This window comes from Hylobates moloch, unplaced genomic scaffold, assembly GCF_009828535.3.
Source record: "Hylobates moloch isolate HMO894 unplaced genomic scaffold, HMol_V3 SCAFFOLD_1, whole genome shotgun sequence".
Lineage (NCBI taxonomy): Eukaryota > Metazoa > Chordata > Mammalia > Primates > Hylobatidae > Hylobates > Hylobates moloch.
In genome coordinates this window covers 46377594-46392505 of record NW_026652276.1, presented here as the reverse complement: position 1 = coordinate 46392505, position 14912 = coordinate 46377594, and the positions used below count along the sequence as shown (strand labels likewise).

At 37.2% G+C, this 14912-nt stretch overlaps 1 protein-coding gene across 1 annotated transcript in view; it reads right to left on the bottom strand.

Annotated features, from left to right (window-relative positions):
* The window catches only part of DNAH7 (dynein axonemal heavy chain 7), a 330709-nt gene that overhangs the window by 190122 nt on the left and 125675 nt on the right, over nt 1-14912 (bottom strand). Inside the window, exons 20-23 of the mRNA XM_032755099.2 lie at nt 13237-13435; nt 5124-5264; nt 2262-2474; nt 740-849 (exon numbers count right to left, since the gene is read on the bottom strand). Of these exons, the coding sequence (XP_032610990.2) occupies nt 740-849; nt 2262-2474; nt 5124-5264; nt 13237-13435 (663 nt within the window). The remainder of the gene's footprint in view (nt 1-739; nt 850-2261; nt 2475-5123; nt 5265-13236; nt 13436-14912) is intronic.

Sequence of the window (14912 nt, the reverse complement as noted above, 5' to 3'; positions counted from 1 at the left end):
CACACACACACACACACACACACACACACACACACACACACACACACCATGGAATACTACTCAGCCATAAAAAGGAAGGAAATGATAACATTCACAGCAACCTGGATGGAGTTGAAGACTGTTACTCTAAGTGAAGTAACTCAGGAATGGAAAACCAAACATCGTATGTTCTCACTTAAAAGTGGGAGCTAAGCTATGAGAACACAAGGCCTAATAACGCACAATGGACTTTAGGGACTTGGGGAGAAGGGTGGGAGTGGGGTGCGGGATAAAAGACTACACATTGGGTACAGTGGACATTGCTTAGGTGATGAGTGCACCAGAATCTCAGAAATCACCACTAAAGAACTTATCCAGGTAACCAAACACCACCTGTTCCCCATAAACCTACTGAAATAATAAAAATATCAATTTTAAAAAGAAAATTCAGTGTTTCAAGGGAACAATAAAATGACTCAAATGATCCAAGGAAAAGTCAGAAAGTTTCAGGAAGAAAGGAGGGATGGACAGTGTCAACAACAAGTGACACCTACTAATACTGAGAGCCCTAGTATTGAGAGGAGGAAGCCAGCAGAGAAAGAGAAAATGAAGACAAACCTGAGAGGAAAATTAAGGGTCTAAGAAAAAATAACACAGGCTAAATTAACAGTATGGAAGACAATTCGGTATTTTTAAATAGATAGTGGTATAGGGGTCAGTGAAAGTTATTTCCAATAGATCCTTAAATTAAAGAGTTTACCTGTAACATCTATCCGTGAGTGGTGTAATAACCAGCCTCGGGGAATTACCCAGATATTCATATCCATATCGCAAACCAGCATTGATCATTTTTGTTTCTAAATGATTTTCCTAGGATAAATCAGATAAAATGAAGTTAAACAACAAAATTGTAAATAATATGAAATCTCAAGCTCTTTAATACGCAATAACCATAATATACACATCTTTAAAGTTCACTTTTCAGGTGTCATTTGATTCCATGGCAGAATTAAATATCTAGTTTCCATGGATGAATAATTGAAGTCACTGGCTTTAATTTTTCCCATAAAATATTTTAGTATTTGTCCCTTACCTCTTCCATATTTTTAATCATCTTGTGTTAACAATAGAGTAGATATTACTCATCATTTAACAGATGAAGAAATTGATGCTTAAAGAGAATAAGTAACTTCCCCGAGGTTATACATCTGATAACAAGAGGATCTGGCATCTGAAATGATTCCGCCATCTGAGCTTCTAGCTCAGTACTAAATACACTGCCCCTCAATTTCTTTCCCAGGACGCTAGTTCTCACTTCTTCTCTCCTCCCACCCCATACCTCCCAAGACTTCCACAAAAGCCTATATGATGAAAACTATGCACCTGTCTCTGCCCACACCCAACAGGCCCTATCTTGCCCACTTTACTAACTGTTCCTGCCCTGCTTGCATTCCCCATCATGACTACCATCACCAACCACCTGGATGCCCTGGTAAAAACCATGTTTCTGGCTTCTTCAACTGATCAATTAGAGGAATTTTTTTTTTTTTTTTTTTTTTTTTTCTGAGACAGGGTCTCACTCTGTCACCCAGGCTGGAGTGCAGTGGCGCAATCTCAGCTCACTGCAACCTCTGCCTCCTGGGATTCAAGCAATTCTCCCACCTCAGTCCTCAAGTAGCTGGGGCTACAAGCACACCCCACCACGTGCCCAGCTAATTTTTGTATTTTTAGTAGAGATGGGGTTTCACCATGTTGGCCAGGCTGGTCTTGAACTCCTGACCTCAAGTGATCTGCCTGCCTTGGCCTCCCAAAGTGCCAGGATTACAGGCATGAGTCACCATGCCCAGCAATGAGAAGAAACTTTAATGACTAAATCAGACTGAAAGAGTTTGATTCATACATCCTTTAGATGCATCAAGAACCTAAAAACACAATTTTTTAAACTGACTAGTCCCAACATTTTGCAGATTGAGCAAGCCTAGCAACTCATTTAAAATGAGTAATTTTTGATAATTACTCAGGATTTTCGTGTATCTATATATGTATATATGTTTATATATAACTATACATTTGTATATAGATAAGGATACAGATATCAATACAGATGATACAGTTACCAGCAACTTAATCTTCAATATAAAGAAATGCTTATTTGGGTATAGTCTGCCATCAGCAAAAGATCCCAGATTACTGCTACTATTTCCCATGTGAGCAAGCAAGCACAAATTTAAAACTACGAGCTGAAATTGCTGTGTAATATAACATTCAGTGATATTACTTACTTGCCAATAGTACCTAAGCTGACTTAACCATTCAAAGTCAGAGTCATCACTAATATTTTTTTTTACAAGTGATGAAAGGACATCTCTAGCATGGACATCCAGTACCACAAGTGCTCCCAGAGTTACGCGATTCTGCTTGGACAATTTGCCACGCACCAAAGTGACAATATCATCAATTTGTCTGTTACATGTTTCCAAGTATTGCTCAAGAGCCTGAAAGAAAAGAAAATAAGATACGATTTTCCAATGTGATCAAAATTATTTTGAACAAAACATTCTGAACCAGTATATATACAGATTATTTTCTGCATTTTGATCACAACTTTCCATGTAACACAATTTAAAAATAATTTGTTTTTCTGACTACAAAGATACTAGGTAAACAAGACCAATCAGGCCACGTATAACGGATATATGTAATTTGTGTCTACTCACTATCCTTTCCTTTTCTATTTCTTCTCTATTCTCTGTGGTTTTGTTGGAGCTGTCAATCATATTGCCCACTCTCCATGGCAATATGAAGGAGGGGATGTGTGACTAAACCAGAGCCAATCATAGTTCTTCCTGGGGAATGCTATATAGATTGAAAGAAAAAGTGCTCTTCACTAGGCTTGGTAGGCTGTGGATATGCCAATCTAAAGTAACTACAAGCTGTCTTCTGCTCTACAGAATAAAGCCTACCAGAGCCAATAGAGACAGAAAGCAACAACAAAAGACAGACCACAGCTGGGTGTGGTGGTCTATAATCCCAGCACTTTGGGAGGCCAAGGCGGGTGGATCACTTGAAGTCAGGAGTTTGAGACTAGCCTGGCCAGCATGGTGAAACCCCATCTCTAGCAAAAATATAAGAAGTTAGCTGGGTGTGGTGGCATGTGCCTGTGATCCCAGCTACTCGGGAGGCTGAGGCAGGAGAATAGCTTGAACCTGGGAGGTGGAGGTTGCAGTGAGCCAAGATCATGCCATTGCACTCCAGCCTGGGTGACAGAGTGAGACTTCGTCTCAAAAAAAAAAAAAAAAAAAAAAAAAAAAGAGACAGAGAGAGAGAGAGGGCAAGAGAGAGATCACAGCACAATACAGCCTTGAGGTCCTGATTCCGACTGCTCCTGTTTAGATCCTATGAGCCCCTCTAGTCCTCTCACATAAGCTTTCTGAAAGGGGTTTGTGCTTCTTGAAATATAAAAATGCTAATAAACAAAACATTGAACATATCAGTTTATAATAAGCTAAAGCCAGTTCTGAAGAGCCAGGCTTGATTCTCTTTTCTGGTAGGTAAATCTAATGAGTAAGTTAAAAAAGACAAAAAATTATAGTCAACGAAAAACACTGTCCTTAAGAGACGTACCAATATGCTCCAGTGGCTGCTTTTTCTACTTTAAAAACATTTAATAAAACTGTGCACCAAGGAGTTTATTTCACTCTGTTACAGCCATTGCTAAGTGGCAGCAATGAAACTAAAAATGAAGGTTCCCAAGAATGAGAAAAAGTTTAAAAGACAGAGATGAGGACTGCAAGTTGTTTCCCCAAGGGGCACTTTTCTTGTTTCCTGAAATACTTCATCTTTTTTTATTATTATTTTTAAGAAAGATCAGTTTTCAAAGGTTTGGTGCCTAAACACTATTTCATTTCTATTATTTACATGGTTAATTTGCTATTAATTTTCTTCTTCAGTAGCAAAAAATAAACTTCTGTCCCACCCATGTTCAACCACAAGCAGGGAGATCCCAGGAGGCTGCACGTCCCTGGTGGCCCACCTTGGAGAAATCCCTCTGAGTGCGGTGGTTGGTGAGTGGCAGCTTAAAAGTAGAAAGACAAAATGAATTCTCTGGAGTCACTGAGGAAAAAGGAAAAATACACATGGGGAGAGACACCCAAGGGCCCAAAAGTAAACTCGGGCTTACTACTATTAGGGATACTCTTATGCCCCAATGCCCTGCTTTTCATGTAGAAAGACCTTTTCCTGAAAACTCTTTGACTTCCTGTTCTACACCCTATTTCTTCTTGTAGAGGAGAACTAGGTGAGCTGTTGGTAAGTTGGAGTGAATTAAACATGTGCCACTCAGTCTCTGACTCTTTGGAATCTGTCTACAGAGAACATGCATCCTTCTCAAACCCCTATTCAACAACACCTTAAAGTTAAAGACATTTCAAATTCCATGTCAAAAACATATTCAACAATCATGATTTTAAACTGCAGATCTATATTTGCTAGGTTCCAGTTGACCCCTCAGTCAACTGAAAGTTGACTCGCTTAAAATCCTGTCTCAATGATAGAACTGCTGCAATGAATGTAATTTTAGTTTTTCATTAACAGTTACAATCTAACTAATATTAAATTAATATATCCAATATTAGAATATTTACATATTTAATACTAGGCATCATTTAAACATTCACAATTATTATGTATTCAAAATCAATACATTAGAAGTAAAAACAGTCACAGTAAGTCAACTGGAGCCTTATCTATATAGGGTAGTTTTACTCAAGGTATAAAAGAGAATACTGTTACTTTATTTCCTGCTAATCTTTACGAGTCCCATTATCACTTTCTTAGTCCCACTATCACTCTATTTTTAAAGGCATAAAATGTATATAAAAACAAGATTGAGGTTCAAGTATCATTGACTTTTATATATTGTGAATAAACATGATTTAAACATAAATTTTGAAATTATTGGTATAAATTTTTCCTACATATTTGTTATGTGCAATTTTTATTTTAAAAATCTGTAATTTGGCTTGCAGCATAAAGTAGATTTTTAAGTGAACTGTATTTATTTTAGTTTTTAAAATAAGTGTATTCTGGCAATAATACTATTGAAAAAATGCTTAAAAAAAACCTGAGGGTTAATAAAAGCTTACCTCTATCCCCATTGGAATAGCTGTTTGTACTTCTTTCGTCCAAAAGATTTGGGATACACAAAGAACAGTCTGTCCAGGCCAATCCCTTACCCAGTTAATTCGTTCATATTTTGTGTAGGCAAAAATTGCATCTCCAATTACCTAATCAAAAAAGAATATGCTAAATATTAACCATTTCCTGAACAAGTTATACAATTGAGAGCTAAACTCCTAAACTAGATTAACTCATACTGCTCAATGTTTTACAACATTCTTAGATATTTATGTAAGACTCACTTAAACCATGTGATTACAACTATTTATATTCAAGTTTAATCACATATCTATGAGCAAGGCAAACATATTACATAACATTTTATTTTCCTGATGTACTATCAATTTGTGTGAACCATATGGTATCAAATATTCATTTGAATAATTTCAGCCAAAGACATCCTAGATACATTTGGATTGAACAAGCATGAGCAATTTTACTGCAAAATACAAATTCAAATAATTCCAAAATGAGATCCATCAAATTTATAGATGATTGTCTTTTAATTTAATCAGATCTCCACTTAGCCATATGCCTGTACACATGCACACCTGGGCATCACACAATCTTTCTCAAGTTACTCCTGTGTTTCCAGGCCTCACTCCCTCTCAATCCTGTAGTCTGAAGCCCAAGGCAATGATGACAGAGACAGATGTACAATTCATTCATGGAGAGTTGAGGGCTATAAAGTCAGGAAGTCTAATTTTGTACTTCACTACCTATGTTCAGTGGACTGATACATCTACTTTTTCTACCAGCCAGCGGTGGGAAACACACTAGTCTGTTACATGCATCAACCAAAAATAGTGATGTCTGTGAGGTGGTATGTATTTTAATGTTTGAATTTCAGAAAAGGTTTCTTAGATTTTTCTGAGAAATAGGATGGTTAAACCATTCTGGATTTCTAGTCTTGCTGGGATATTTATAGAATGGAACAATGATAAAGGGCAGAGTGCTAGGTGTTGATAATAAAGACATTTTTAAGAGCAGAAGAAGCCACGGAAAGGGCAGGTGAAAATGGACAGCTGAGGGATGAGAGAAGCAAATAAATGAATAAATAAATAAATAAATAAATAAGAAAGGCGCAGCTGAGGAGTGCCAAGAAGTTAGAGAAAATATGTGCTCTAGGAGGACACTGTGGGGAGAACAAGAGAAAGACACTGAAATCTGGATCACAAAAAGGGATTTCTATATAGTTAGATGAGGAGAAAAATGATTATATAAAGTTCCACAAATTATATGTAAAGTCTATTATTATATCTATGTTTACCATATTATATATGATATATATAGAGAGAGAATATATATATGTAGTGGCCTTTCAAGCATGCAAACACACATAGCACAACACAGTAACACACATATCTCCTATTTGTAGAATTGTATACTGCACTTGCTTGCATATTTTGTCAACACAAACTTATTCAGGAAGATTTTTAAAAGATACTTACTTTCTACATCACATTTTTTAAACTTTATTTTTTGTATTTTTCAACTTTTATTTTAGATACAGGGGGTATATGTGCAGGTTTGTTATATGGGCATATTGCACCAAGGTAGTGAGCATAGTGCCCAATAGTCAGTTTTTAAATTCATGCTCCCCTTTCTTCTCTCCCCATCTAGAGGTCTAGAGTGTCTATTGTTGCCATGTTTATGTCCATGTGTGCTCAATGTTTAGCTCCCACTTATAAGTGAGAACACGTGGTATTTGGTTTTCTGTTCCTGTGTTGATTTGTTTAGGATTAAAGGATTATGGAGTCCAGCTCCATCTATGTTGCTACAAAGGACATGATTCCATTCTTTTTTATGCCTGCATATCCTATACGACTTCTTGCCACCCTATCTTAATGCTCTGAAATGGCAACCAAAATATTTTCTCCAAGTACTTTGACAATCAAAATTAAAAGAGTAGTTGAAATATTATCAGGTATACATAAAATAATGACTTATTACTCTATACTACACCAATTAGCAAATCATATGAGCCAATTCAATGCTGCTAAAGAGTGGCCAAAGTGGAATGTATTAATATTGCCAATGGTTACAAAAACAGTAACACTATGTGTCAATATTTATCAATGCCTATGAAAACTCATCTTCTTTCAGTAAACCTACACATGGGCCATTATTATACAAAAATTAAAATTCAAAGAAACCAGATATATGCATAAGTACATTCATTGTAACATAATTCAAATAGGGTGAAAATCAGACCTGTCCAAAAGATTTTACATTTTCTGGAAAATATTGTGTAGGCAAGCATTAAAGCCATATTTAAGAGAAAGAAACATTAAGAAGAGAAAGAAACAGTGATAACACTGAACATTTAGATTCCAATGAATTTTTCCAACACATTTGTGGGAGAGTCTGACACATTAATTTAAATATAAATTAATTGGAAGTCCTAGACAGAGCGATCAGGCAAGAGAAAGAAATAAAAGGTATCCAAATAGGAAAAGAAGAAGTCAAACAATCCCTCTTCACTGGCAATATGATTCTATACCTAGAAAACCTCAAAGACCCCACCAAAAGACTCCTGGAGCTGATAAATGACTTCAGTAAAGCTTCAGGATATAAAATCAATGTACAAAAATCGGTAACGTTTCTATACCCCAATAAAGTTCAAGCTGAGAGCCAAATCAAGAATGCAATCCCATTCACAATAGCCACAAACAAAAACAAAATACCTAGGAATTCATCTAACCATGGAGGTGAAAGATCTCTACAAGGAGAACTACAAAATACTACTGAAAGAAATCACAGATGACACAAACAGAAAAATATTCCATGCTCATGGATTTGAAAAATCAGTATCATTAAAATGTTCATACTGCCCAAAGCAACCTACAAATTCAACACTATTCCTATCAAACTACCAACATCATTTTTCACAGAACTGGAAAAAATCATTCTAAAATTCACATGGAACCACAAGAGCCTGAATAGCCAAAGAAATTCTAAGCAAAAAGAACAAAGCCAGAAGCAATACATTAGCCAACTTCAAAGTATATTATAAGGCTATCATATCCAACACAGCACGGTATGTGTACAAAAACAGGCACACAGACTAATGGAACAAAATAGGGAGCCCAGAAATAAAGGTGCACACCTATACCCATCTGCTCTTTGACAGAGTCAACAAAAATAAGCAGTGGAGAAAGGACTCCCTATTCAATAAATGGTGCTTAAATAGCTGGCTAGCCATATGAAGAAGAATGAAACTTTACCCCCTAACTTTCAACATATATAAAAATTAACTCAAGATGGATTAATATTTAAAGGTAAGACTACAAACTATAAGAATCCTAGAAGAAAACCTAGGACACACTATTCTAGACACTGGCCTTGGGAAAGAATTTATGACTAAGTTCTCAAAAGCAATTGCACCAAAAACAAAAATTGACAAGTGGGAACTAATTATACTGAAGAGCTTTGGCACAGCAAAAGAAACTATCAACAGAGTAAACAGCCAACCTATAGGCTGTGAGAAAACATTCACAAACTATGTATCTGACCAAGGTCTAATATCCAGATTCTATAAGGAACTTAAACAACTGAACAAGCAAAAAACAACCCAATTAAAAAATGGGCAGCAGGCCAGGTGCGGTGGCTCACGCCTGTAATCCCAGCACTTTGGGAGGTCAAGGCAGGCGGATCAGGAGGTCAAGAGATTGAGACCATCCTGGCCAACACGGTGAAACCCCGTCTCTACTAAACACACAAAAATTAGCTGTGCATGGTGGCACACGCCTGTAGTCCCAGCCACTCAGGAGCTGAGGCAGGAGAATTGCTTGAATCCAGGAGATGGAGGTTGCAGTGAGAAGAGATTGCACCACTGCACTCCAGCCTGGTGACAGAGCGAGACTCCGTCTCAAAAAAAGAAAAGAAAATGAGCAGCAGACATGAATAGATACTTCTCAAAAGAAGACATACTAGTGGCCAATAAACATGAAAAATGCTCCACATCACTAATCATCAGAAAATATAAATCAATACCAAAATGAGATATCATCTCACCCCACTCAGAATGGCTATTACTAAAAAGTCAAAAAACAAAAAATGCTGATAAGGCTGCAGAGAACAGGGAAGGCTTATACACTATTGGTGGGATTGTAAGTTAGTTCAGCTGTGGAAAACAGTTTGGAGATTTCTCAAAGAACTTAAAACAGAACTACCATTCAACCCAGCAACCACATTACTGAGTATATATCCACAAGAAAATAAATTGTTCTACCAAAAAGACACATATACTCATATGTTCACTGGAGCAGTATTCACAATAGCAAAGACATGGAATCAACCTAGGTGCCACCAATGGTGGCCTGGATTAAGAAAATGTGATAAATATACACCATATAATACTACGCAGCCACAAAAATAATGAAATTATGTTCTTTGCAGCAACATGGATGCAGCTGGAGACCATTATCCTAAGCAAATTAACACAGGAACAGAAAATCAAATACCACATGTTCCCACTTATAAGTAAGTGGAAACTAAACCTTAGGTACTCATGGTCACAGATGGGAATGGCAACAATAGACACTGGGGACTACTACAAGGAGGAGGAAGAGAGGGGTCAAGATTGATATACTGTTGGGTACTATGCTCAGTACCTGGGTGAGGGATCAATCACTCCTCAAACCTCAGAATCACACGATATATCTATGTAACAAACCTGCACATGTACCCCTGAATCTAAAAGATATTTTAAAAAATAAAAATTTAGCTGCATAAATGTCTTCTTTTGAGAAGTGTCTGTTTATATCCTTCACCCACTTGTTGATGGGGTTGTTTTTTTCTTGTAAATGTGTTTGAGTTCATTGTAGATTCTGGATATTAGCCCTTGGTCAGATGAGTAGATTGCAAAAGTTTTCTCCCATTCTGTAGGTTGCCTGTTCACTCTGATGGTAGTTTCTTTTGCTGAGCAGAAGCTCTTTAGTTTAACTATACCCCATTTGTCAATTTTGGCTTTTGTTGCCATTGCTTTTGGTGTTTTAGACATGAAGTCCTTGCCCATGTCTACGTCCTGAATGGTATTGCCTAGGTTTTCTTCTAGGGTTTTTATGGTTTTAGGTCTAACATTTAAGTCTTTAATCCATCTTGAATTAATTTTTGTATAAGGTGTAAGGAAGGGATCCAGTTTCAGCTTTCTACATATGGATAGCCAGTTTTCCCAGCACCATTTATTAAATAGGGAATCCTTTCCCCATTGCTTGTTTTTGTCAGGTTTGCCAAAGATCAGATAGTTATAGATGTGTGGCATTATTTGAGGGCTCTGTTCTGTTCCATTGGTCTATATCTCTGTTTTGGTACCAGTACCATGCTATTTTGGTTACTGTAGCCTTGGAGTATAGTTTGAAGTGAGGTATTGTGATGCCTCCAGCTTTATTCTCTTGGCTTAGGATTGGCTTGGCAATGCGGGCTCTTTTTTGGTTCCATATGAACTTTAAAGTAGTTTTTTCCAATTCTGTGAAGAAAGTCATTGGTAGTTTGATGGATATGGCATTGAATCTATAAATTACGTTGGGCAGTATGGCCATTTTCACAATATTGATTCTTCCTACCCATGAGCATGGAATGTTCTTCCATTTGTTTGTATCCTCTTTTATTTCATTGAGCAGTGGTTTGTAGTTCTCCTTGAAGAGGTCCTTCACATCCCTTGTAAGTTGGATTCCTAGGTATTTGAAGCAATTGTGAATGGGAGTTCACTCATGATTTGGCTGTTTGTCTGTTATTGGTGTATAAGAATGCTTGTGATATTGTACATTGATTTTGTATCCTGAGACTTTGCTGAAGTTGCTTATCAGCTTAAGGAGATTTTGGGCTGAGATGGTGGGGTTTTCTAGATATACAATCATGTCATCTGCAAACAGGGTCTTTTCCTACTTGAATACCCTTTATTTCCTTCTCCTGCCTGATTGCCCTGGCCAGAACTTCCAACACTATGTTGAATAGCAGTGGTGAGAGAGGGCATCCCTGTCTTGTGACAGTTTTCAAAGGGAATGCTTCCAGTTTTTGCCCATTCAGTATGATATTGGCTGTGGGTCTGTCACAGATAGCTCTTATTATTTTGAGATACATCCCATCAATACCTACTGTATTGAGAGTTTTTAGCATGAAGGTTGTTGAATTTTGTCAAAGGCCTTTTCTGCATCTATTGAGATAATCATGTGGTTTTTGTCGTTGGTTCTGTTTATATGCTGGATTACGTTTATTGATTTTCGTATGTTGAACCAGCCTTGCATCCCACGGATTAAGCCTACTTGATCATGGTGGATAAGCTTTTTGATGTGCTGCTGGATTCGGTTTGCCAGTATTTTACTGAGGATTTTTGCATCAATGTTCATCAGGGATATTGGTCTAAAATTCTCTTTTTTTTGTTGTGTCTCTGCCAGGCTTTGGTATCAGGATGATGCTGGCCTCATAAAATGAGTTAGGGAGGATTCCCTCTTTTTCTATTGATTGGAATAGTTTCAGAAGGAATGGTACCAGCTCCTCCTTGTACCTCTGGTAGAATTTGGCTGTGAATCCATCTGGTCCTGGACTTTTTTTGGTTGGTAAGCTATTAATTATTGCCTCAATTTCAGAGCCTGTTATTGGTCTATTCAGAGATTCAACTTCTTCAAAAGACACATGAAAAAAACGCTCATCATCACTGGCCATCAGAGAAATGCAAATCAAAACCACAATGATATATCATCTCATGCCAGTTAGAATGGCGATCATTAAAAAGTCAGGAAACAACAGGTGCTGGAGAGGATGTGGAGAAATAGGAACACTTTTACACTGTTGGTGGGACTGTAAACTAGTTCAACTATTGTGGAAGTCAGTGTGGCGATTCCTCAGGGATCTAGAACTAGAAATACCATTTGACCCAGCCATCCCATTACTGGGTATATACCAAAAGGATTATAAATCATGCTGCTATAAAGACATATGCACACTTATGTTTATTGTGGCACTATTCACAACAGCAAAGACTTGGAACCAACCGAAATGTCCAACAATGATAGACTGGATTAAGAAAATGTGGCACATATACACCATGGAATACTATGCAGCCATAAAAAATGATGAGTTCATGTCCTTTGTAGAGACATGGATGAAACTTGAAACCATCATTCTCAGCAAACTATCCCAAGGACAAAAAACCAAACACCACATGTTCTCACTCATAGGTGGGAATTGAAAAATAAGAACACATGGACACAGGAAGGGGAACATCACACACCAGGGCCTGTTGTGGGGTGGGGAGTGGGGGGAGGGATAGCATTAGGAGATATACCTGACGTAAATGACGAGTTAATGGGTGCAGCACACCAACATGGCACATGTATACATATGTAACAAACCTGCATGTTGTGCACATGTACCCTAAAAGTTAAAGTATAATAAAAAAAAAAATAAAAATTTTAAATTAATTATACTCCCCTTCCGTTCCTTTGCTCCATCATTATTTTTATTCTTGACTAAAAACTTGAATGCTAAGCTCACATTATAGTAAAAAAAACTGAGTGCTCAATCTTCATTTATTGGTGTGCCTTGAAATTCTCTACTAACAAAAGTAATCACAAATGATTGAGGTGACAGTATGTTTTAGGAAATGTGGAAAATATGAAGTTGCTATTAATTGTAGGAAGCATACATTATTTTCTAACATTTTGTATGCATTTTATATATACACCAAACAAAAAGATAGATTCATACATGTCAAGGAGATTGATGTGATCATGTAGAGAGGTGCTTCCAAGGCAAGACTAAAGATAGATTGCACAGAACAAAGTGTATCTAATTAATGATGAAAGCACTAGCATGTGGCCACAAGAAATGAGCAGATGCATTACTCAAACCCAAGTGTTTTGTTGTATGGATGGTATTTTGTCCCACTTTTCCAGTGAGTCACTACAAAATTACTATCATAGAGCATCTCTTTGCCTTCAAGTTATCTATCACATTTGAATTGGTAATTCCATGCCTCCATTTCTGTTTAAATAACAGTACATTTATCAATGTATATTTCTAATAACATTCGTATTCTAACATCCTTTTCTAAAAATCATAAGTATAATTGGCTACCTTGTGGATGGAGTTAATCATAACTCTCTCTAATTCAACCAACCACTTCTCCACTTGACCTCTGGCTTTGGCTGTTGAAACAATCTCTATGAGTTCTACAACCTCTCCTTCGCTGCTCTTCATGTGAGTAATGTCTAAAGTTTCCGTAAATTCTACCTTTGCAACTCCTTCAAAACATTTCTTCAAGTGAGGTTGCACCCTGTCAGGAAAAACATTTTTAAGATAATTAACCAAGTTAAAACAATTCCTTACATTCCAGTGTTCTTCGTTTAAAGTTCATAAATGTGCAGTGTTAGACCTGTGCTAGGTGCTGCTGGGAATGAAATGCTGTGCAAAAACCAGAAACCCCCCCAAACAAACAAACAAACAAACAAACAACACAAGCTCTGCCTACATGCATTATATAGTCCATTGAGATGTCAGTATTAACTGAATAATCACAAAACATCTGTAAAATTACAATTATAGTAAGAGCTACAGAGACAACCACGAGGCTTTGTCTTCAATACAATGAATTAAAAGATGCTAAAGGTAACATAAGGAGAAAACCAATCTTGACTAACAGATAAATACATCAATCTGAAGAACCTTCAAATGCACAAAAGTAGCCATTTCAACTGGGATCTTCAGAGACTGCTTGAAAATTGTGGACTACATTTAGTAACTTATGTACTTTACAGTTTACTAAATCAACTGCGTTGACAGTATCCAACTATTAGTCTATTCAATGTAATACAGATGGGACTGACACAACTCATCTTTTGGCACACTACCAATAACCCGTTGCATTCATCTTTCAAATGGGCAAAAAGAAGCAGAGTATAAAAACTCAGATAGAAATCTGAGTCTAAATTTACCTTTTGTTTAGATTACATATCCCCTACTTTGAAGGCACAAGTTACAAAATTAACAAATTTGTTTAACAAATTTCTATTCACTGTTTACTTTATATCAGATGCTCTTCTAAAGATTGGGGAATCAGCAGTGGGAAAAAAATAGTAGAAAAATCTCTACCATGGTGGAGCTTATATTCTGCTAGAGGAAGACATGCCATTAACAAATAAGTAAATTACAGAGTAGGCCAGATGATAACAAGTATGCAGAAGGAAAATGAGGCAAGGAAAGTAAGTCCAGGAAAGAGGGCAAGTTGAGCATGGAGGGAGCTGCCTTTTTAAATATAGTAGTCAGGGAGGGCCTCCCTGAATGACAGATGTTTAACCAGATTTCCACAAAGACTTATAGGAGGTAAAGGAAGAAATGTGATGGACATTTGGGTAAGGAGCATCTCAGGCATGAGAACAGTACACTGAGAAAGGAGGATGCCCCTTTAACCAGGGCATTGCAAAAAGGCTAGTGGACTGCATGCAGAGTGAGCAAGAAGACTACTAGGAGATGAATAGGAAGGATAACAGGGGAAGGAAAATCTGCGTGGGGCATCGCAAACCATCATGAGAGCAGTGGCTTTTATTCTGAATGTGCTGTGAAAGAGTCATGTTCTGAAAAATCTGTAAGATGTGATAAGTTAAGAAATCTGGCCAGGCGCGGTGGCTCACACCTGTAATCCCAGCATTTTGGGAGGCCAAGAAGGGTGGATCACTTGAGATCGGGAGTTCAAGACCAGCCTGGCCAACATGGTGAAACCCCATCTCTACTAAAAGTACCAAAATCAGCTGGGC